Source organism: Trachemys scripta, chromosome 10, assembly GCF_013100865.1.
Source record: "Trachemys scripta elegans isolate TJP31775 chromosome 10, CAS_Tse_1.0, whole genome shotgun sequence".
NCBI lineage: Eukaryota > Metazoa > Chordata > Testudines > Emydidae > Trachemys > Trachemys scripta.
The window spans coordinates 8,144,317-8,166,954 of record NC_048307.1 but is presented as its reverse complement, the minus strand read 5'-3'; the positions used below and the strand labels follow the sequence as shown (position 1 = coordinate 8,166,954).

The following is a 22,638-nucleotide window of genomic DNA, read 5'->3' as shown; positions in this document are numbered from 1 at the left end:
TCTCTCTGTGTGTGTGTGTGTGTCAGTTTCAGCAGGAGCTCATCATGTCTCTCCCCGCCGGTCATCGTTCTGTACCTTCCCCCTGCTGACCAGGGAGAGAAGGAGCTGGTCCAGCCCTAGAAATAACTACATCTCTCTGTCCCCACACAGACGTTAGGGAAAAAAAAAAAAAACCAAAATTCCAAGAAACAGCCCACCCAGCAACATGGCACATGCAGCTCAACTCAATATCCTGGAGCAGAACTGCCCCATCCAGGTGGAGCACGATCGCAGGAGGAGACAATTCACAGTGCGGCTGAATGGTAAGGTCCCGGTTGAGCCTGGGATCTCACTTTTCTTTCTTCCCTTTCTCTCGCTGTCCTCCACCCTCACCGCCCCCCCACCGGTTTTCTATCTTTTGTTTGCAAGTAAAGCAAAGAGGCTGGTAACGAGAAGAGTGCCCTCTAGCTAAACCAGGGACTGGCTTTCCTCTCACAGCTAGGGAATTCTCTCTCTTCCTTTTCCTAAATTATTTTACAGCAACATCGAGGGTGGTTATGCAACAGATTAGTTTTGGTGTCAACAAAGAGGCACTGAATATCAAAGAGCTATAGAGGAGGTAAAGGTCCAAGGAACGTGCCTCAATCTATTCCCCATGCAAGTTCTTCTTCTCTCGGTAACCTTCCCCATTCCTCTCTCCTGTTTTTGTTACTTTCTGGTAAACTGCTGCTGTCTCTGCTCTGCTCAGGTTGGTAGAGGAACACCTGTCTCTGTAAGATCTATTTATAAACATTTTTAGCTGTGCACAGCTGGTTACCTTTTCTGACCTGAACAGGAGGTCTGTGAATCTCCAAAGCTTGTCTCTTCCACCGACGGAAGTTGGTCCAATAAAAGATATTATCTCACCACTTTGTCTCTATTTATAAACAGGTCACTAAGGTTGATACTAGCCACTTCTTCCCTTTTCTGTTAACTGCCTTGATCGCCAAGCCCTCCATATATTCTGACTACTCCCTTTTTTTTTTTTTTTAATTTAAACTCCCCTCACTGACACAACTAACTAGCCCTGCTCAAAACTAACAGGAGCAGATAGCAGGTTGTTGGTTAAATACCTTTTGTTTTGTAGACTGCGGTGGAAAGGCACAGAGTGGAAATAGCAGACTTTCTATAAATTACCCTGGGATGTGAAAGATTATCCACAGCATGCAGTTTTCAGGACGGGGAGATAATTTTGATAGGTGCTTACAAAATAACATTTTAAATGCAGATGGGAACTTCTTGGAGTGTGACTTCTCTGGCTTTGGTGCTCTCAGTAAATTGCACATAATGGAAGTGTTAAGAAGCCAGGTTGTAGATTTAAAAAAAGAAGTAATTTTTACCTTGGAGTGTAGAGTTGTAGGGGGAGGAAGAAAACTGTTAGGCCTTAATTCTGTAAACACTTATGCATATACACCTCTACCCTGATATAACGCTGTCCTCGGGAGCCAAAAAATCTTACCGTGTTATAGGTGAAACCGCGTTATATCGAACTTGCTTTGATCCTCCGGAGTGCGCAGCCCTGTCCCCCCGGAGCCCTGCTTTACCGCGTTATATCCGAATTCATGTTATATCGGGTCACGTTATATCGGGGTAGAGGTGTACTTAACTTGACTACTACGAGCAGTCTCATTGATTGAGCGGGACTACTTGCAGTAGTCAAGTTAAGCACATGTGTAGTATTTGCAGGATTAGGACCTCAGGCGACAAACTGGTCTATAACATTTAGAAAATAGAAATTAAAGCTTGATGTAGCTAAATAAAATTTGAAGTCCTCTCCAAGACCCCAATTCTAAAAGTGCATGACCCATGTGCAGAGAGCTCTTTGCACAAGGCTGGGGAGGTCCTGGATCTGATCTGTTATAGGCCCAACCCTGTGACCACTTAGCACAGGAAAAATCCTACTGAAATCAGTAGAACAACTTATGGGCGTGTTTGCAGGATCAGGGCCTATTATCATTAGTAACACCATAACAATCTGGTTCTAATGTGGACCCTAGTAGCTATCCCTTTTGCTTCATTTGATTAGCAGTAAGAATGAGAAATGGGCACCCAACAATATCTCCTGTTGGCAGGCGAAACATTTCTCAGCCAGTTTTAATGGTTAGTTCCAAACATACAAAGATCCCAAAGGCTGTTTTGGTTCTGTTTTGTTTTTTGTTTAGTTGAGCAAAATAGCCTGTTTTCCAGCTCTACAAAAATTGCAGGGTAGATTGCTTAAAAACGTCAATGGATAGTTCAGAAATTATATGTGCAGTAGGACGCGTTCTCAATAAAACAACAAGAATAGTCCTACATTTTATTCTAGTTTGTCTGTTTGTTTGTTTTTTAAACCACTAATTACAAGTGCAATCTTCAGGCTCAGCAATGGGTGAGAGGGACAGGACAGGACACTAAACATTGCAAGCTGAGTATGGGGAGACAGAAAAACTGATCAAGCCAAGCAGTCTCTTTGAATGGCAAGAGATCAAAATAAATCCATGGTGATGGGTTCCCACTTGAAACCTCTATGTTGTAGAGTCATAAATTGGTGCCATTGTTTAAAACGTTTGCACGTGCAAAAAGTGAGGGGAAGACTATGGGCAGAAGATTATTAGGGATTTAATTTCTCATCAGAGTACTCCAGATTAAAATCTCTGGCAGTCAGATTGTTGGCAAGTGATCCTCAGCAGCTGGAAAAGGGGCTGGTGGAAAATACACTTCAAACAAACAGAAAACCACCAATTCAAAAATGTAATGTGGATAAGTTAATTTCAGCCTGGCACAAAATGAGTCACTTCAGTATCGGACTGATTTAACTCCTGTGAGGTCAATGAGAATCACTTCAGTGGTAGCTGGATTGGGTCCCAGTGGTCAGATTTTCAAGAGCTGGGTGCGTTGGCTGTCAGTGCCTCAGTGGTTGCTGCTGGCTATGGGGTATGTGAGAATCTGGCTCGGAGCTCTCTTGAAAACTTGGTCCTCCATGATTCCAAATGCAACATCTCAGCAATGGTATGATAAGCTACTCATATTACTGTTAAGTACTTCTATGCCACTGTTCATCCGCACAGCTCAAAACACTGTATAGAAATTTAGTAGTATTGTATCCATTCTACAGATGGGGAAATGGAGGTGCAGAAAAATTAAGTGACTCAACTCAAGGTCACATAATGAATTAGTGGCTGAGCTGGGAATAAAACCACAAACTTGTCCTAACCGTTCGAATGTGCTCCATGTTTATGGCTCCAATGTCAATCAATCTATTTTTATGTTCATATTATTATTAGCCATTAGTTTATAAAATCAAAACCTAGAATGCAGTCACAAGATAAACATCTCTCATGAGGAGAATGGAAACAAGCATCAAGCCATAATAAATCTCTAGCAGAGACCTTCCATCTGTCCCATTTCTGCTGTGAGTAACTCAGTGGCACTTTAATGCCCTTGTTTGAATTCTCCCTAATACAGCAAACCTGCAAACATAGGTGGATCTCCTGTGAGTTCGAACGGGTACCCAGATCACAATGCTCTTGTCATATGCAACATGATGCAGGCGTACCAACATTCTCTGATCCCCTCACATACCATCTATGGGCTTCAGGAGTCATTGCTAGTTCAAAAGCATCTAATGGTACTGGTGTGCCCAGGGCCGACGAGTGGAGGGGGAAGCCGGTACAAATTACCGGGGCCCGGCGGTCCGGAAGGGGGCCCGGCTTCCTCCCCCTCTCGTCGTCCCTGTTTAGCCGGTCTGCCCTTGCAGGGGGGCCCGAAATAATTTTTTTAACTGGGGCCCTAACTTGTTCTCGGCAGCCCTGAGTGTGCCTGAAACACAGAAGTAATTGTATACAGGTTAAGAACGTGTCAGTATCTATAGCTGTTCATGGTTCATCATTGTTTCCATTTGCTCACTGTGCGTAACCTGATGATGAAATTCTCGTCTCTCACGTGAGGCATATTAATCATCTTAGGGGGAACTCTTAGCTTCCCCCCATTTCTCCCCAAAAAAATCTTTGTCATATATGGCTTCTAAAATCCTGAATAAAAACAGCTGTTTCATTTAACGCATTCCCATTCCTTCTTTGCCTCCCAAAGGCTGAAGCATCAGGACCTGAAAGTGAAACTGGCTATAAACAGACTTTGCTGAGTTTCATTGTCCCACCTGAAGGAAATGCAGAAAGTAAGAAGCCAACTGGGTTTTTAATCAGCTAAGGTGTTGTTAGTAACATGGGCGAAGAAAACGGTTCACAATATGATTTTCTTTTTAAGCTGACAGAGCTCCTTTAACATACCACAGCTGTCCTCTCCAACTACTTAATCTTGAGGTAAATTCTCAACAGGAAACTGTTTAAAAAAAAAAAGTGAGTCCCTCTGTTTTCTAAGTAAGTTTCTTTCAGTGGCAGTTGCATTGTCTCTGCTTAATACTGTATGCTGTGGTCTGTTTGTTTTCTCCGTAGTAACATGCCAGTTGCTTGGTGTCATTGCTAAGAAATCTGGTCTTGCTCTTGGTAGAGTGCTCCCTGGATCAGACGGATGCAGTAGCTTCTTAGAACAATTTGTTCCTCTTAATTCTGCCTTTCTCTTCTGCAGTCACTTCCTCTAACAGCTTTAATGATCCTCTTTGAACTCCCCCCAGCCATCAAAGTTTAGGAATACTGTCCGATCTGCATTTCCTCTCTGGGCTGAGAGCTGGGGAATGATCTAGTGAGGAGAAAATAAAACCATTCCCTGGGAGTGGCTTCTACCTATTTTTAAGGAACTGTGCCAGTTTACCAAAGTTGGAGTCAGATTCACTGACAAAGTCTGGAGGTGTTACTCTGGATTTACGCCAGTGTAACTGGGATCAGAATTTGGCCCAAAGGCAGCAGCTCGTGCCAGCCCTACCCTTCAATGCATTGGGTGCACACAATGCTCTGTTGTGGACTGGAACATGCAGAAGCAAATGGCAGGGAAACATCAGAGACCACCTGCTTTCAGTCTCATCTATCTAGTATCTGAACATCTCCCACCTCTTTAACGTAGCACCCCTGTGAGGGAAGGAAGTACTAGTGTTCTCATTGCACAGACAGGGAACTGACACAGTGAGGCTAAATGACTTGCCTGAGGTTACGCAGGAAGCCTGTAGCAGAGCAGGGAAATGACCCCAGGTCTTCTGAGTCCCAGGCTAGCGCCCTACCCATTGGACCTTCCTTCCTTCCTTCGTGGCCTCATGCTTCTCACGAAAGTCTCAAGCAGTAGTAGTGACTAACATCCTAAAGCCAGAGAGCCGTTTGAAAGTGGAGAGGGTGAGAAGCTGGCGAGACAGCACTCTTTTGTTACACACAAACTCCGTTTTGGCCGGCCGTCTGGCAGCGCTGAGTAAATTCCAATTTCACGGACTGCCCGGAAACAGTGAAGTTAGCCCAGTATCGTGATTTATTTTTCCTACAGCGTGAAGGCAGAAGTGGGAATGTCCACTTCCCCCTCCCTGCTGTTGGGAAAATCACAGCCCTGGGCTAATATGGCTGCTCGTGGCAGGCCGGGGTGGAGGGGAAGGGGACTCTAACCCCCTGGCACCAGCTGCTTCCTGTCTGGCTAGCCAGCGGGGAGACGGGGCCAGCACTGACAAGGTGAGGCAATTCGGATCCCCAGCCCGGCCCACCCCACAGCAGCCACTTGGAGCACGAGCAGGTGTGTGAAGGGGGCCCTTCCCGAGTGGGTGGATCAGGGTGTGTATGTGAAAGGGACCCTCCCCAGCGGGGGGGCAGGTGGGGGTGGATCCTGGTCTTGCCCAGATTCCTCCTGCCAGGGCAGGGCCTCCTCACACACTTGCTCGTGCTGCAAGTGGCAGATGCCAGTCTCAGCTCCTGCGATGTCTCCCCTAGGCCTGCTGGAGGCTGCTGCAGGGTGGTCTGCGGCTCCTAAATCCTGTGTGTTGTCGGTGCTGCCCCCACCCCATCCCATGCTGGCCAGACAGGAAGCAGCACCAGCAGCCTGGGCTGGAGCTGGGCCAGACGGACAGTGCCGTGTGGTAAGACACCCTCTACCCATTATACCACGTACGCTCTACCCCCTGGGAGGGGACCGGGCTGCCACCTATCCACCCCTCTCTGGGACAGGACCAGCCCACTACCCCCGCGGAGCAGCCGGGGCCTCAGCCAGGAGGAGGAAGTGGGGACGTCTGCTTCCATCTATCCACTGTTGGAAAAGTCACAGCAGTTTGTGGGGAGGGGGGACTCAGCGGCTGTCCCTCTCCTGTGAAATGCCAGCACTTACCCTGGTGCTGCCCTGATGACTTTATTTTAATAACCCGCGATTTACCCAAGGTCTTATCTCTAAGGGAAGGTGGAGCTGGATGGGCTTGTGATCTTAAGACCCAGAACAGATGCCATGTGTTCTCCTCTTGGTGGGGAAGGGTTAGCTGCTAAGTGACCACGTCAGGTTTGACTCAATGAAACTCTTGTATATTAAAAAAAAACAACCTAGTCACATGCGCTGAATGCACTTCCAGCCTGATTTTAAGAGGGGCCGAGCCCCACGACTCAATGAGGGCTGCAGCCGTTGAGCACCTCTGCAAGCAGCTCGCTAATGTGCTTAGCATGTATTAGCTCTACAGAGCGTTTCCTGAAGGGCTGGGCTCCATTTGTTTCGTTTTGTAAGACTAGGAACTAAATTCAGAGGAGGTGTGCAAAGGAGTGTAATGGTGCAACCCCCGCAGTGCCGACAAAGCCTTAGATTCCATTTTATTTGGTCAGACTCCCTTAGACCTACTGATACATCCGTGACTCGCATGCCAAGGAGCCAGAAAAAGCCGGGGGTGGGAGGGCTGCTTTACATCTCGTTATATCATCCTCTTAGTTGTGTTTCTTGCTTCACTCCTCTCTTCTGACCCCTCAGCTGCTTAGTTGCACTGACTCAGACGCCCTTAGTTCAGAGGGCCAAATTCAGGAGGTAACATGCGAAGGAAAGGCGTGTCGTCAAGTTGCACATGATCACGTTTATTGCAGTACTGCCTCGGGACCAGCCAGGGTGGGGGCACCCAAGCAGAGTACAGTAATACCACGCCTGCCCCCGGAGAGCTTAGGGCAGGGGTTCTCAAAGTGGGGGTCGGGACCCCTCAGAAGGTCGGGAGGTTATTACATGGGGGTTGTGAGCTGTCAGCCTCCAACCCAAACCCCGCTTTACCTCCAGCATTTATAATGGTGTTAAATATATAAAACAGTGATTTTCATTGATGGGGGGGGGGTCATACTCAGAGGCTTGCTGTGTGAAAAGGTTCACCAGTAAAAAAGTTTGAGAGCCGCTGGCTTAGGGCTTGTCTACACTACCCGCCGGATCAGCGGGCAGCGATCGATCCAGCGGGGGTCGATTTATCACATCTAGTATACTTAGTATACTCTCCCTTACTCCAGGGAGAGAGACAACAGGCTTCCTCCTTGCTGCCCCCACTCTTGCTGGCCTCCTGGTTTTATAGAATCCCCTGCCTGTTCCCTCACAGGTGAGCTTCTTTCTGATCAAAGCTCTCCAAACAGCCTAAATCTTCCTCGTTTTCCACATACTTGAGTGATTGGACCTGCCTGGCCTAATTCCGCTCTCTCAGGGCCGATGTGGGGCATACACCCCATCCCATAGAGCTGTCCTGGCAAAGAACCCATAGCGTAAGCATGGCCTTCGAGTCCCCTCTGAACTCCCCCCCCCCCCCCCCGTGCATCAGGCGATGAAAATAAACGCCTGAATTGACTTGGTAGCAAGCTTAGCCACCTTGTTCTGATCTCCCCCATCCCGGGTGACCATTACTTTTCTGTCCTGTGGAAAGGGAGTGATTCCTGCTGTGGCATATCTGTGTAAGAGAGGACCAAAGTGGACCTTGCACAGGTAGGGAAGTCAGGGATTCAACCTCTCAGCTGGCCAAGGGGGAAACTTAACTGTGAGCTGGGATGGCACCAAAGAGAATCCCGCTTCATTTTTCAGTCACATTGGTTTGCAGCACTCACAACCCAAGAGTTTGTAACTGATCCCCAGTCTCCTACAGCGCTAGCAGAGCCCCATTAGGGGCAGGAGAGGTATGTGAAAATGACGTGGTGGTGATTCGGCAGAGTTAGTTCATTTAATCAAAGATTCAGGTTCCATTTCATTTCTAGGTGAAAGTTCAAGAGTTCTGATTCTAAGTTCTTATTCTGTCTTATCTGAATCATTCACCCCACTGCACAATGTGAGTCATTTAAACCAGTACTCTGAAAGGAATGGAGCTTTTGCTGTGTGTGTCTGGAGGGGAAAACCGAGAAATAGATGCATGTATTTCTTCTCATGCGGTGACATTCTTTTTGGGGGTACCTGACAAAGCAGTAAACTCTCAAGGTACTAGCACGAGACAGCAATGCAAGAGGAAACTGTCCTGATGCAAAGACTAGATGTGCTAAATACGCTTTCTTCATACCAAACCAACAGAGTTCATAAAGGAGCAGAGCCCTTTGATCTGATAGCTAGTCCGTGAACGGCAGTTTGTCACGTATCTGCTCATCAGATTTCTGAGATGCACGTTCTCCCGCTCCTCTGCCCCGCCTCTCGTCCCTTCTGAAATGGTTTAGCTCATGGAAGAAGCTGATTTCTCAACTCACTAAGTGTCTGACCACAGCTTGTGGGGATGGCTGAGCAGATATGTTGCTAGAATCTAGGTTTTGTGGTGGGAGGCCAAAGCCCTTGACTGTCTTGTGTGGAAAGTCTTGGTTTACCTGGCTGTAACTGACTTTTGCTGATGACTGATTGCAAAGGTGAGGCGCTGCTCAGCTTGCCTGACTCAAGTTCAGGATTCATTAGCTATGGAGATTGCTTCTCCCCCTTTGACTCCACCCTCCCTCGGCACTGCAGCAAGGCCAGGAGCCTGACGGAGAGGAGAAGGTGGTCCAGTCTCTTAGCTTTCTTCTGTCCTGCAGGGACTACTTTGACAGGGCGACTTCTTTTGGGACAAGGAGATGCTACTCCTGCATCTGTTCTGCAAGGCTCAATTGTAGCCCTTAGATTGGCTCCTAAGCATGATCCCTGCTCCAGGATGTCACCAACTCCTCTCCTAGGAGCTATGAAGCTATTCAGAGCTCACTTATGTGATGCAGCTTGAATCTCAGTAGCGCATTTTGACTTTGCCTGCACTAGGTGTTTCCCTCATTAGTTACCAGGTGTTCACTAACGTGGTGAGAACACACCTCTTTTCCTAGTGATCCCGAGGCCTGAGATTGTGCTCCTAGTTTGTCTTGAAATGAGACATGCGTCAGATGAAGGAGCCAGGATCCCCAGAGTGGGGGAACTGACTCCTCACCCTATCAGCTAGCGGTTTGTTTGTGCCCAGATGCAAGAGGGTTTATATCCCTGACATGGTCATCCTGCGCCTAACGTACCTGCCAATGTTGCACCTCTCCCTGCCCACCCTGCTTGGTTCATTTCAAATTTATCATCTCTTTGCCATAGGCAAGTTTCTGGAACCATCCGGAACTGGCTGGAATGTGTGCTCGGGAAACTTGCCTGATAAGTTTCACTGGGGAGTCTAAGGTCTTGGTCTTAAAAATTCCTGCTGGTGCCAGGAATGCACTGATTCAACATTAACGTTAACACAGCATTAGCACCGGTGGAAATCCTTTGTAAATTCCCCCGATAGACTGCACCTCTGTCAAGCAATAGCAACCGGGAGGGACCCAGATGCTGAGGCCATGTCTTACATGTAAAACGTAGAGATACTTCATTACACATGGCAAACTCAGTCAACCGCCACGTCTGCGTCCTAAAAAGCCCACTACGGCTATTCACTTTTCTGCTGCACCTTCCAGCTGATCTCGGATCAGTTAACTGAATGGCTCCCTCCCACATTCCCAAAGTCAACGGGTTTCAATCCATTCTGTTTCTCATAGGCAAAGCTTTACAACATGGCATGAAAAGTCATCTGATGTCACTCAGTCTCTTACTCAGCCACGGTCACTGCTGCAGGGGAATCCTGGACTGTGAATCGCAGGCATCTGACTGGAGGTGAGAGGGCTCCAGGAAGCTTTTGTCCATATAACTCCATCTCTCCGGGTTTGGGCTGGATGGGGAGGGAAAATTGGAGCCCTGGGAGATGGGAAAACAAGAAAGAATCAAGGAAGAGAATCCAGACCCTGGCTCGAAATGTCTGTGCTTTGCCCCATTCGCTCAGAAAGGGCCCTGGACGAAAGTAGCATGTGCTGGTGGTGGTCTTTATAGACTGTTTGTATTTTCCATACTCCTGGTGTGTCCCAAAGGGGGTGAGTTAGGTAGTGGGCGCCCAGTGACCCTGTAAGCTAATGCAAAAGCTATTAAGGCGGTTGTTCTCAAGTTGTTCTTGCAGCCCATCTTGCTATGAATTGATGCATCTTTCCTGTGCCCTTCAACCGCCCTGCCCTGTACATTCACCCTTCCCTCTCCTCATTGCACACACAACAGAGTGAGGGAGGAGGAATGTTTCTCTCTTCTGTTCTGTAGTGTTTAGATCAGGGGTAGGCAACCTATGGCCCGCGTGCCGAAGGCGGCACATGAGCTGATTTTCAGTGGCACACCACTTCTGAAAGGTTGCCGACCCCTGGTTTAGATCTCTTCCTCCTTTTGCTCCTCTTCTGCTCAGGACGACGGCTGGGGGTGCCCATTTTGGGCCCCATCAGGCTGGGCTGCACATGGAACAGAGGAACAGAGGAAAAGCCTGGGGCAGCAGGAGGTTGCAGACCTGTATATATGAGCCGCTCCCAAGGCTTGCTGGGTTAGGAGCCACCACTGGGTGAGGGAGAGAAGAGGCGAGCACACGTTTGGTGAGGGTGGCATGGATCAGACCTGTTTCTGCCATTCGTTTGCTAGTCCTTTTTGTAAGAAGCCTAATTCGAAAGTCTCACGCTGGATTTTGACTCTTAAGTTCTCAAACACCATTTTTCTTCCTTTGCCAATCTGTAGATTTCAGTTATTATCGGTGGAAATATTTGATGGTCGGTTTTGTGTGTGTGTGAAATTGACCTTTACCGATGAAATATCTAAGCCTCCCAAACCTACCTATGGGGTTGAGGGGATGCTCCCTTTAAATCTAACATTTCATCTCTGGTCGTTCTCCTAAATTAGCTCCTCTCCCAGGTCCAGTTCTCTGCAGGAACGCACGCGGTAGGATATTATATACATTGTAGGATATATAGCACTGTGGTGGCTTCTTGATAGTGCATGTACGGGGGCAGCCTTCCATTCCTGACTGAGTTCAACAGGCCTGTTGTGCCAAAGTATCTCAAGACCCTGGGCTTGGCTCCGAGGCGTCCTGTGCATTCCAGCTGGACTCCCCTCCTTGGTTTGCAGACAGCCAAGTTCCCCTGCAGTAAAGCTGTAACAGCCGGAGCTGCCTTCCTGGGCTAGAGGAGGGGATGGGTCCTGGAACCCGGCAATGGCTCTGTCTCCCTGATTGGTTTGTGAATTCCCTGTTACAGCGGAATTGTAACTTCCCTGGCTGCCCCCATGTTCTTTGCAGGCTCGGGGGATCTTGGCCTTTTTCTGATGTCTCTCCCCCACCCGCCCACCTTGACACCAGGAGGCTCTGCGTGGGGGTGTTGTGGCCTTAGTGAAGTTCCTATTTATTTTTTTCAGTCAGGCAGCTTATAAAACACACCTCGGCTGGACAACTTTCTGACTAGTCCTGTGCAGGGGGACGGAAGCCCTTAAGTAGAGTCCCTGGGGCTGGATGAAGAACAGATTCCCACGGTGATAAATCATTATTAGAGTGACGTTTCTGTGCAGAATATGGAGGAGCTGGCAGAAACGCCACTGGGAGTAGGGAGGCCTGCTAGCAGGGCACTAACCTGGGCCTCGGAATTTCCTGCTCCACCAAAGGCTTCCTGTGTGAATCTTGGGACAGTCACTTTGTCTCCCGGTGCCTCAGTTTCCCTATCAGTACAACGGGGATAATGGCTCTGCTCTGCCTCACAAGGGTGTTGTGAGGCTAAATACACTGAAGACTGTGAGGTGCTCTGGTACTGTAGTGACTGGGGGTGGGCAGATAGATTCCAAGAGGTGGGTTACAAAGACCTTCATGCTGTCCCTGACAGGCTGATCCCCTCAGGGTGTGGATAACGTGACCTGCACCTTCTCACACCTGCCCGTAGCTGCTGATCTTGTTACACACCTTCCTTGTGGCTGCACACCGTGTGAGTTACACCAGCTCAGCCTGTCAAGCACCGTGGGCCAAACTCGGAGGTGATGTGTGTTTGTCTAAGGCACAGCTTCTCAACCTGCCAGTTGTGACTTGTGGGGGCGGGGAGGGTTCATGACCACTTTGCCCTTCCCATATTCCTGGATGGTAGGAGGTGGGGAGTGTCCCAGTACCGAAGAGGTTGGGAACACTGTCCTGGAATCTCTGCTGGTGTGACATGCGAGCTGAAGGGGAGGAAAGTGGTGTTCATACCAGCTCAGACTCTCTCCTGAATTTGGCCCAGAAAGGGACTGAGAATCCAGAGTGTTTGAATAAATGCAAAGTAACAAAGGTGCAGAGTTACTGGTCTCCTGCTGTCTGTCTGTGTGTCTCTCTCCCCTTCCCCTCCTTCTCCCGCCCCCCTCGCCATGTACCTCATCAGTCAGCATTCCCGATTTGATCTCTTCCAGGTTTTAGCACCTGAATGTACAAAAGTGTTAAGCAAAATCCTGGGATCGAAGGGAAAGCCCATGTGAGACAATAACTGGCCTTCCAGGGCTGCCCGGCTGGCGATCCCTGGTGTTCCCTGGAACACAGCAGCCTTTTGCTCCATCCCCCACCCTGGTGCTGCCTGCTCTATTGTTTTCCCTGCTTGGAGGCTTCCTGGTATTGATACTGCCCAGAACAGCCCTCATTGTTCAGAGGGTGAGAGCAGGAGGCATTGCCCTGCCGGCTAGCGGGCTGGCAAAGCTTAGTCCAGGTTAGCCCACTCGTGCCAGTCACATGCTGATGGCGTCCTGTTGGTGGGCATGTCTCTTGGGATGGTTGGCAAGGGGTGTCTACTGCTTTCTAGTGTCTGGGTCCCGCTTCTCACTAGGGAACTCTCACCTCATCCGGCCTAACGTCCGCCTACCCCGCATGGCTTTATGCTCACCCACCCCAGAATGTCTCCTGATTGGTGATGAGGCATTCTCTGCCCTCTGATGAGCTGATCCATTATTCCATAGGGTGAGCTCTTTCCCATGCCCAGATGTGGGGGGGGAAGGCAGTTAACGTCTTTCCTGGTGCTGCCTGCTGCAGTCCGTCCATTGAAATCCTGCTACGGTGTCCTGCTGAACCTGCTACATCCAGTGGTCCTGGGGTGAATTGGGCCCAGTGGACTTGGCACTTTGAGCAGCAGCGAAGCTAAGTTGCTGCCACCCTTTGGCAGCTGGTGCCAACCTTCCCCCCTCCCCCCCCCCGCTTCTGATACCTCTGTCAGCCCCACCAGACTGAATGAACAAGAGCTACAGTTGCACCCTGGCAACACCCAATCCATGTGCAAACTGGAGCTACCTTCCTCTGGGTCTGCTGGGGATCTGCCCCATTAGGTGCTGCCCCCGAAGACCTTGGCAGTTTTCTAGGCGTGTCTGTGGGAGCTGGTTTAAAGCCTAAGTTTGCCACCTTGCTTCCACCGCTGCATAAGGGCCTGTTCTGATCATAAGCTGTTGGGTGTGGTGGGTGGCAAGCAATAGGGGTCGGGGGCTTGTGCTGTAGGTCTACATGGTCCAGGGGGCTGGAGATTGGTTCTCTGAAGCCTGTGTAGTCGTGGGTTTTATGCAAATTAATCTCCACGCTTCCTGAAGAGAACAGAAACCAGGGACATACGCTGTTCACGTCGCTTTGTGCCTTCCCTAAACTGGGGTAGAAGGGTTTATGCTCTACTCCCTCAGCTATATAATCTGCATTGCATGCGCTCTTCTGGTTGCAATCAGCCCATGTGACGGTCCATCCTCTGTCCAAGGCTCCTTTGGGGAGAAGAGACCTCCCGGCGTGCTCTGATCAAACACCATTAGTGCGGCATTAAATCCTCCCCAAGACAGACAGACTCTCGGTGTTGCTAACACGTGGGACCGCTGGTGAGAGAGCCCCCTTGCAGATGGCCAGTTATTCAGGCTGGCTGAACTTCCTGGTGTCTTGGAGTCCAGTTGCTTCAGGTGATGCCACCTTTCTTGCCATTGTGGAGTGGGGAAGGAGCTTCTGTCATAACCTCTCAGAATCATTTTTCATTCTGTAGTGTCCGGGCTGGGGGCTTTTTCAGCAACTCTCCTCCCACTGCTCTTGGCACGGGTACGGTGCCGCTACTTCTGACAGTGGTGGGAGCGCTGTGAAGATCAGGTGTGGGTGTCTTGTTACCACCCTGTCCTCTGAATTCTTACAAACGAGATTGTCCCTTCCTCTCCTGCCTCTGGAGCTCTATCGCCATTGGGCTGCAACCGGCACAGGTAGCATCGGACTGGGAGTGTCGTGACTGGAACAAAGGAGGCGCCTGGATTCTAATACTGGCTGAGCCCCTGAGTCGCTGTGTGACCTCAGGAAAGTTGCCTGACCTCCCTCTGCCTCATCCATGGAGCTGAAAAATCATGTATGGTAAAAAAACACAGGGGGAGAAAGAGAGAGAGGAGAAAAAAGGGGGAAGAAGAGGCAGGAACCCCACTGAAAACCAGATGCTGCATCGGAGATTAAGTGAAGAAAAATCCCGTCTCATTTCCCAGCATCATCAGTGGCACTTCCATGCTATGTAAAGCTTTCATTTGAACAACTAAGACCTCTCTGTAAGTCTCTCTCCCAAGAGACTGGGGGGGGAGGGGATAGGTAATGGCAGACTGGCAAGATGCAAGTGCTTATTGCTGTGGGTGGAATGAATATGGAAAAATCATCTCTTCGATGTTTCCTTCCAGCTGAAAAATGCAGTTCATGTTCTGGCCTGTGGCTGTGTCAGATTCAGTCGCACAGGGAACACATGGCAATAATAATAACCAATTCATGCATCTACCCACATCCCTGTGCTACGTGCAAGAAGCGGGGTTGGTGCAATGTTAAGGTTGCAAAGCGGAAATCGCACACGCACAAAAAGCCAAGAAGGATGAAAGAGAAGGCCCCAACAGCCACGCGAATAGGATTGTATTGCACATTCCGATTCAGTTTCTTTATGCTGTGTGTTCAATGACACAGGTGGTGATCTGCAAAGGGTCATAAGCACACGTCCCGCTGATTTCAATGGGACTTTGCGAAGGACAAACCGTACAGCTGCTGGGGATACCCATTGCTGGATTCAGGGTCTTATGCAGTACCATATTAATCTATTATAAGCGTTTGGCCTTGATTAAACAAAGCACTGAAGCATGTGCTTAAATTCCATTGACTTTAATGGAGCTTGAGATGTTCTGCCGACTCAAGAAAATGTGACATTACAAGCGGGGCTGGTAGTAATGCCTATTGTTAAGGTTGCTTGACACTTCCCATTATAAGACTGTTGTCAGTTGCTTATAACTTTGCCAAACTTTACCCATTTGGACTGAAACTTTCCATGTTGGTTTTCTGCCTCTGGAAGAGTTTAAATAAATAAATAAATAAAATCAGCCAAAACGACTCTGCCTTTTCCAAGAACGAGGCTAGGGGAAAATATATTGCTTTGCCATCTAAAAAAAATCCTGGCAACCTTTGCTTTGAAAAGCTCTAATGCCTCCATGCCACTGAGAAGTGCCTTGAAATTTGGTAGCAGGGTGGTCTTTGTGTCAGGGATGTGCCTTTTGCCATCCCCAGGAAAATCTGCTCAAATCTGGCCAAGTTATCAGCCTTTGAAAAACTTCAATTTACACATGCCCAGCAGAGGCTCGTTAGAGTTTAATGCCTACGTTCACGAAGATTCCGCCCTCAGTGAGTGTGCTCGAGCCTCTCGTAGTCCCTAGTGTTGACCGAACTGTGCATGTGCCCTCCCATCAGAGCGACTGAGCACGCTTCTCCGCAGGGCTGCAGTGGGCACGGATGGGGCTGGCAACCATAACTAAGAGTAGATAGTCTCTCTCTCCACATGCGTCTGACCAGGGGCGGCTCTAGCTTTTTTGCCGCCCCAAGCACGGCAGGCAGGCAGCCTTTGGCGGCATGCCTGCGGGAGGTCCCCGGTCCCGTGGATTCGGCGGCTTGCCTGCAGGAGGTCTGCCGGTCCCGCAGATTCGGCGGCATGCCTGCGAGAGGTCCCCGGTCCCGCGCATTCGGCGGGAGGTCCCCGGTCCCGCGGACCTAGTGGGCAAAGCAGGTGTCCAGGTTGGGGAACAAAGCCAAGGGTCAGCACCAGAATCAACTGCCAGTCACCAGAGCCCCCTAGGGGTCAAGCCAGAGTCGGAACCAGAAATCGACGCTGAGGGGCAGAGCCAAGGTCAGATGCCAAATGCCAGAGCCAAGGGATAAGCTGAAGTCAAGGTCAGAAGTCGGAGTTGGAGCCAGGGCTGGTCACTGAGGCTTGGAGGCAAGGTGTAAGGGCAGGAGAAGAGGCAAGGATGAAGCATGGAGCAGGAGCATGGTGGGAACGGGGGTAAAGGAGGAGCAGAGCACGAATCAGGAACAGGATTGGGTGCAGGAGGCAGGCACGAGCAGGGTCCAACACAGCCACAACCGGAAACCACTTTGTTGGTCAGACAAACTTCCTCCTGGCTTAAATAGTGTAGTTGGACCAATCGGTGGAGCCGTGCAGTCCTCCAATCAGAGCTCCCATGGATGGTGCCTTGGCTGGGGCTATAGTCCTAGTAGCTTCTCGGCCCACCAGGTTTCAGTAGACATTGGGTGGAGGCCAGTATGTGGTGGTGGCGGCTGTCTGGGGACTCCCAAACCTGGGTCCGAGACCCAGGACATCATACTGTGTTCTCAATGACACCTCCAGTCCATCTTCCCCCCCCCCCACACACCATCCCCCGCAGCTGGCACCCAGCCAGCATGGAGGACAAAGCTGCCTGATTCAAATTCATAGGGATAAAAGCCCTGGACTGGGGTGGGGTTTGAGGAGACTCAGATTGGAAGTGGAGAGGAGGAAACTGGGAAGGCAGGGGAATATAACCATGACTAGAAGGGGAGAGATGGCTCAGACAGAGAGCCAGGAGGGAGGAGTTGGGACTGGATGGGCAAGAAGACTGGAAGTAGGGGAAAGATGGGACTTTGAGGGGGAGACTAAACATATCTGGGCAAGGAGGCCAGGACTGGGATAAAGAGACATGACTGGGCCAGGTACAAGATGGAGGAGGTGGGTAGAAAGGATGAAGCTTTGGGAGAAAAAATGGTCTGTGTCCACTTCCAGAGCCTGGAATGGAGCTCAAGATTGCAGAGTCTCACCTTTCCTCTGCTGTCAGCAAATACCGGTGAAACCCACTGGGGCAAAGTGTGTGTCTCATTCCCTTCTCGTGCTGGTCCACATCGAGGATGACAACCTACTACTGCTATCAGTGACTCCATTAGCTCAAGTGGTAGAGGTCTGTGCAGTGGAGCTAAAGCTTGCAAACCTGCTGATGATCCATGTGGCTGTCAATATGATGCTGCATGACGCAATGTGTATTTTCAGTTTGCGTTTTTCCCCTAGGAAATTACACACACGGAGAAACAGGTAAAAGAACGTTAAGGTTGCAACGTCGTGCACTCAGAAGTTGGGCAAAGCCAGAATAATTCTGTGCAACCGTAATTCAGCCCCCTTCTGTTCTGCAAGTGCATTATGATACAGTCTTTAATGACATGATCACATACTATTTTTTTCCCCAAGTAATTTTGTTAGCTCTTCAATCACCATAAAATTGTATCTACTTTGGACGATTCTAAATCGATCACATGAAGGGGAGGAAAAAGCAAGACAAAAGCTTTTACTCTGACCAAAAAAAAACCCCATCCAGGCATTCTTTATCCACCAATTCAAAACAAAACAAAACACAAGATCAACTATTTCCTTTGTGGGCCACTTGTGACCTTGCTCTTGGAACCTTAATTTCTTAATTTCCTGATTTTACGTAACACTTAACTGTGCATCCCTCACACAGTTCTTTGCATTTAATTTTCTCCCTGTCTAAAAAGGATGATAAAGCAAGAAAAGGAAAAACGAGAACAATCCAGCTATTCAGGTACCAAAGCTTCCGAATCCTGCCAGTGACGCTTGTAAGGCCCTTGCTCCAAAGTTGTTCTGCTGTGGGAGGGACCAAGTTCCCGTGCCTTTCCCCAGTTTATAAATTGCTTTAAACAATAAAGCAACTTCATGCACAGGTGGACGCCTGCACCCCTATGCACTTCAGTGGGGCTCTTCGTGGACTTTCCAAGCAGGACCAGTGCCTATGAACACTGAACTAGCCATGTACCCATGCAGAGTACGCCTATGTCTACCTGAGCGCCAGTGAACAACTCTATTTTCTACTACATACTTGGAGCATAATTTTCAACAAGTCAGACAACTGATGAAACATTCATTTAAAAAGTGTGAGTAAAAGCCCTAACACTTCCTGAGAAGAGAGATGGCCTTGCAATTAAGGAGCTGGACTGAAACTTGGGCATCTTGGTTCAATTGCTGTCTCTGCAAATCCCTTACGATCTGATTCTCCGATGTGCTTAAAGTTAAACATGTGTTCGCATGCTTGGCTGAATAAGGATGGTTTGCTAATCCGGGCCTCAGTTCCCCATCTCTAAAATGGGGATAATAGGTTCTTTCTCTGTGTATTCAGATTGGAAATCCTTCAAGGGTAGGATTGTCTCTTGTTAGGTGTGTGTACAGCCCAAAATGGGGCACCAATCTTGGCTGGAGTGTCTAGTTGTTACTGTGATAACAAGTAAAAATATTCAATAAAGATGCTGTCCAGGGCATGGTTTCATATTTTAAGACATCTTTTGCTGCAGTACTCTGTGCACGCATGCATACATGCACATATACATAATATGTTTTTATAGAATGAGAAAAGTAACTCCCCCCCCCCCCCACCACAGCTCAGTAAAAACATCTGAAAGGATTTTGCTTAAACTTTTTCCAAAAAATCAGCCAGAGACCAGGGAAATTTTCAACCCCGAAGACGAGTGTGGTGGAAAATTAGGAGCGTGTGAAAAGAGCTGTTATAACAAACTGTTTAAAGCCTTTAAATATAGCCGGTGCTACTGGTGACTGCTATAATTAGGGCCCTACCAAATTCACGGCCACAAAAAACGCATCATGGACCATGAAATCTGGTCTCCCCCCTTGAAACCTGGTGTTTTGTGTGCTTTAACCCTATACTATACAGATTGCACAGGGGAAACCAACGTTTCTCAAATTGGGGGTCCTGACCCAAAAGGGAGTTGCAAGGGGGGTCACAAGGTTATTTTAGGGGGTCGTAATATTGCCACTCTTACTTCTGCGCTGTTTTCAGAGCTGCGTGGCTGGAGAGCGGTGGCTGTTGGCCAGGCGCCCAGCTCTAAAGGCAGCAGCACAGAAGGGCAGCAGTACCACAACCCCCCCCTACAATAACCTTGGGACCCCCCCCACACACACACACAACTCCATTTTGGGTCAGGACCCCTACAATTACAACACCGTGAAATTTCAGATTTAAATAGCTGAAATCATGAAATTTATGAATTTTTAAATCCTAGGACCATGAAATTGACCCAAATGGACCATGAATTTGGTAGGGCACTAGCTATAATAAATACAGCTTCCGCTGAACGCTTTGCTTCCTGTGCTCAGTGCGATGTGGAAACCACATGAGGGTGGTGGAACTTGCTCTAATTCCCTGAGATTAAGGCTGTCGATCTCCTGGGGGAAGATAGGTTTCTCTAGGTGCTTTTAGTTGTAATAGTTCCTTCTTCGGAGGATGGATTTGTGTCACTGTTACAGGGCTAGCTCACCTCTCTCCCCTTTCTGGGCTTCCAGAGTGCACCCTCTCAGCACTGCTCTCCTTGGCTACAGTACCGTTCTTACCCAGTAGATCCGACTGCGTTTGGAAGCTTGCCGTTCTTCCCTTCGGGAGTCTATGACCGGCAGTGAATACAGTGATCAAATGGCCGCCTTTAACCAAAGTATTGTTTCTCTTAACAGTAGAAACAAAGCATTTTAAAGGAAAAGAATTTTAAAACAGCGAACAATCTATATGCATGTCTGTCTTACCTAAAGGCTTACCCAGGCAGGCCCAGTTTCTCCAGACACTGCCAGCATGGGGTCCTCCTGTCTCCAGCTGCTTCCCCCAAAACAACTACAGACTTCTCTTGAGAGAGGGTCCCTCTTCAAACCCTGCTGTAGCTCCTTTGCTTGCTTGTGTTCATGGACCTTTTTCTGTCCTGACGTTGTCTCTTAACAACACTCAACTGAGTGCAGACAAGTGGCATTTCCTCAAGACATTCTTTCCTTTCCTGTTTGTTTTTCCTGACAGCCCCCGTATTAAACTAAACCAATCTCATCATACCTTAAACATCCCAATGTTCATAAATTATCACAGGGCAGCTCCAAATGCATGACAGTTTGTTTCCTCCAATGTGGGAGAATTGGGTATAATTTCCCATCCCTGTTTTGCAGGTAGAGCTGGTAGAATTCTTTACTGTGAACAGTGGGCCTGATTCTCCATGTGGGTCATTCCACCAGCGCAGAACAAGTGTGCAGTGTTAATACTCTGATCTCGTAGGCTCTTATTTCCCACTTGCACCTCAGAAGATGCAGGGCAGTGGAGGACCAGGCGCGGGATTCTCTATAAACTTAGTTCCCTTTCAGTCCATTTCCCAAGCCTGATTTCCTCCAGTGTAAAGATTTGGCAAGAAACTGGAAACGGTTGGCTTATTTAGCCTAGCAAGATGCAGGCTGAGCAGGGATACGATTGGTCTCTGTGAAAACACCAGTGGGTAAACACCAGGGAGGGAAAAGAGCTATTTGAGTTAAAGGACAAAGTTGGCACAAGAACAATTGGGGTTAAACTGGCTATGAATAAATTTAGGCTGGAAATCAGAAGAAATTTTCTAACCATTGGAGTGAGGTCCTAGAACAGCCTTGCAGCAGGAGTGGTGGGGATCAGGAACCTAACTAGTTTAAGATGAAGCTTGATACGTTTATGAATGGGTTGATAAGACTGGATTGCCTGTGATAGCAGGAGACTAGACACAGTGACCTCAGTGACTCCAGTCCTGTGTTCCTAAATAGCCAAGAATTTTCCATCTATCTGTTGTTTGCAAGCTCTTTGCTCCAGCTATTCATGGCTTGTGATTGGTCACTCAGATCACATGGTATTGTTACTCTCTAATTGGATGGGTAAAACTTTCTAAACTTGCAAATGACATGGGGTAAACAACAGTCACTCTGGTGTGATTTTTGTGAATGAATTTTCATTTGTACTAAAACATGCATAGCTTGAGGTATGGTAAACGCTTTCACCAATAACCAGTGGCTGACCACATACTCACAAATGTGACTTCACGTAGAACAGCCAATTGCAACCGGCTGGTGAGGGAGATAGTATTTTGTGATCCATCAGCTCTGTTTGTGGGTTTCAGAAACTTTCTTATGCACAGATGTCGAAATTCTGTCTAAATTACTATCAAATTGCTGTGCGTGAGCTGTTGCTGAGAAAATAATGGTGCTGCCTTTACTTGCCCCCTGTACACCTCAGTATCTAATTTGGGTGTGCAAAATTCTACACGTTTGATGTGGGGGATTTTTTTTTTTTTTTGACAGTTGCGCAAAATATCAATCACTAACTTTTCTTCATCGTAGTAAGAATGGGTGAGTACCTGGGCCAGATCCTGCATTATCCAGCCCAGTTTGTAATCACACTCGCACAACGTGGGTGTGAAATGCTACCATTCTGATCTCGTAGTGTGTTATACGGATTTCTTACACCAGTGCAATGACCCTCTGTGTTTGGACTGGTGAACATTCAGGACCATTCGGCAAGGCTGATCTAAATCCTTGGCACAAATCTCTTTGAGAAACTTTAAGCATAACCAGTCCTGTGGAAATGCAGAATTCAAATGATTTCTCTTCTAATAATGGTCAGATTTCAGGATCTTTGAAATGTATCACACACCACTTTCCACGTACTGAGACCTTTTCCCCTGTATTTGAATTACGAAGAGAAACTAACAGTTTTGTAACATATATAATGTCATGCATGTTTGTGTGCCACATTTGATGATGATTAGAGATGGAAACGTAATTTTTCCTAATGTGTGTGTTTGTGTATGTGTGTTTTTGTGTCTGTTTTCATTCACAGAAGAATTTTTATCTTCTCTACTAGATCCAAAGCATTTGAAATGCCAGTTCTGCCTGCCATGTCAGAAAATGCTAGCAGATTTTATATGCCGCAGGGAAAAAAATAATATATATAGTAGAGAGGAAAGATCTGTTTGTTAGGTCACCTAGATGACCCATTTTCCCCCTCCCCCACAACCTTTAGTCGGCACAGGATTTTACAATATTTGTTCATATTACAAATCAATTCATCATAATATAGTAATTCAAGGCCTGGGGTGTGTGTGGTGGGGAAACCTCACAGCTATCCCAATAGGCCAGATCCTGCCCTCGGTTACACCTCATTTACACGAAATGGGGAATCAGAATATAACTAGGAGCAAAATCTGAGCCAATACGTTCCAATGTGCTAGACTGTGGTGGCCTCCTTCTGTTCTAATAAAGAGATGTTGCAAGCTCCTTCAGCAGAGACGATCCCTAGATGCCAGGAGTTACGATAGACACCTGTGCTAGCTTAGCGTCA

General features: G+C 48.2%; 1 protein-coding gene across 3 annotated transcripts in view; it reads left to right on the top strand.

Moving 5' to 3' along the window:
* NATD1 (N-acetyltransferase domain containing 1) overlaps positions 1-22,638 on the top strand; it is a 31,328-nt gene continuing 8,690 nt past the window's right edge. For 2 of the 3 annotated variants that reach the window (XM_034783225.1, XM_034783226.1), the window contains exon 1: positions 1-302. In XM_034783225.1, the coding sequence (XP_034639116.1) occupies positions 206-302 (97 nt within the window). In that variant the 5' untranslated portion in view covers positions 1-205. Of the gene's footprint in view, positions 303-9,869; positions 9,985-10,594; positions 10,926-22,638 lie in introns of those variants that run through there. The other variant, XM_034783224.1, reaches the window with a different exon arrangement.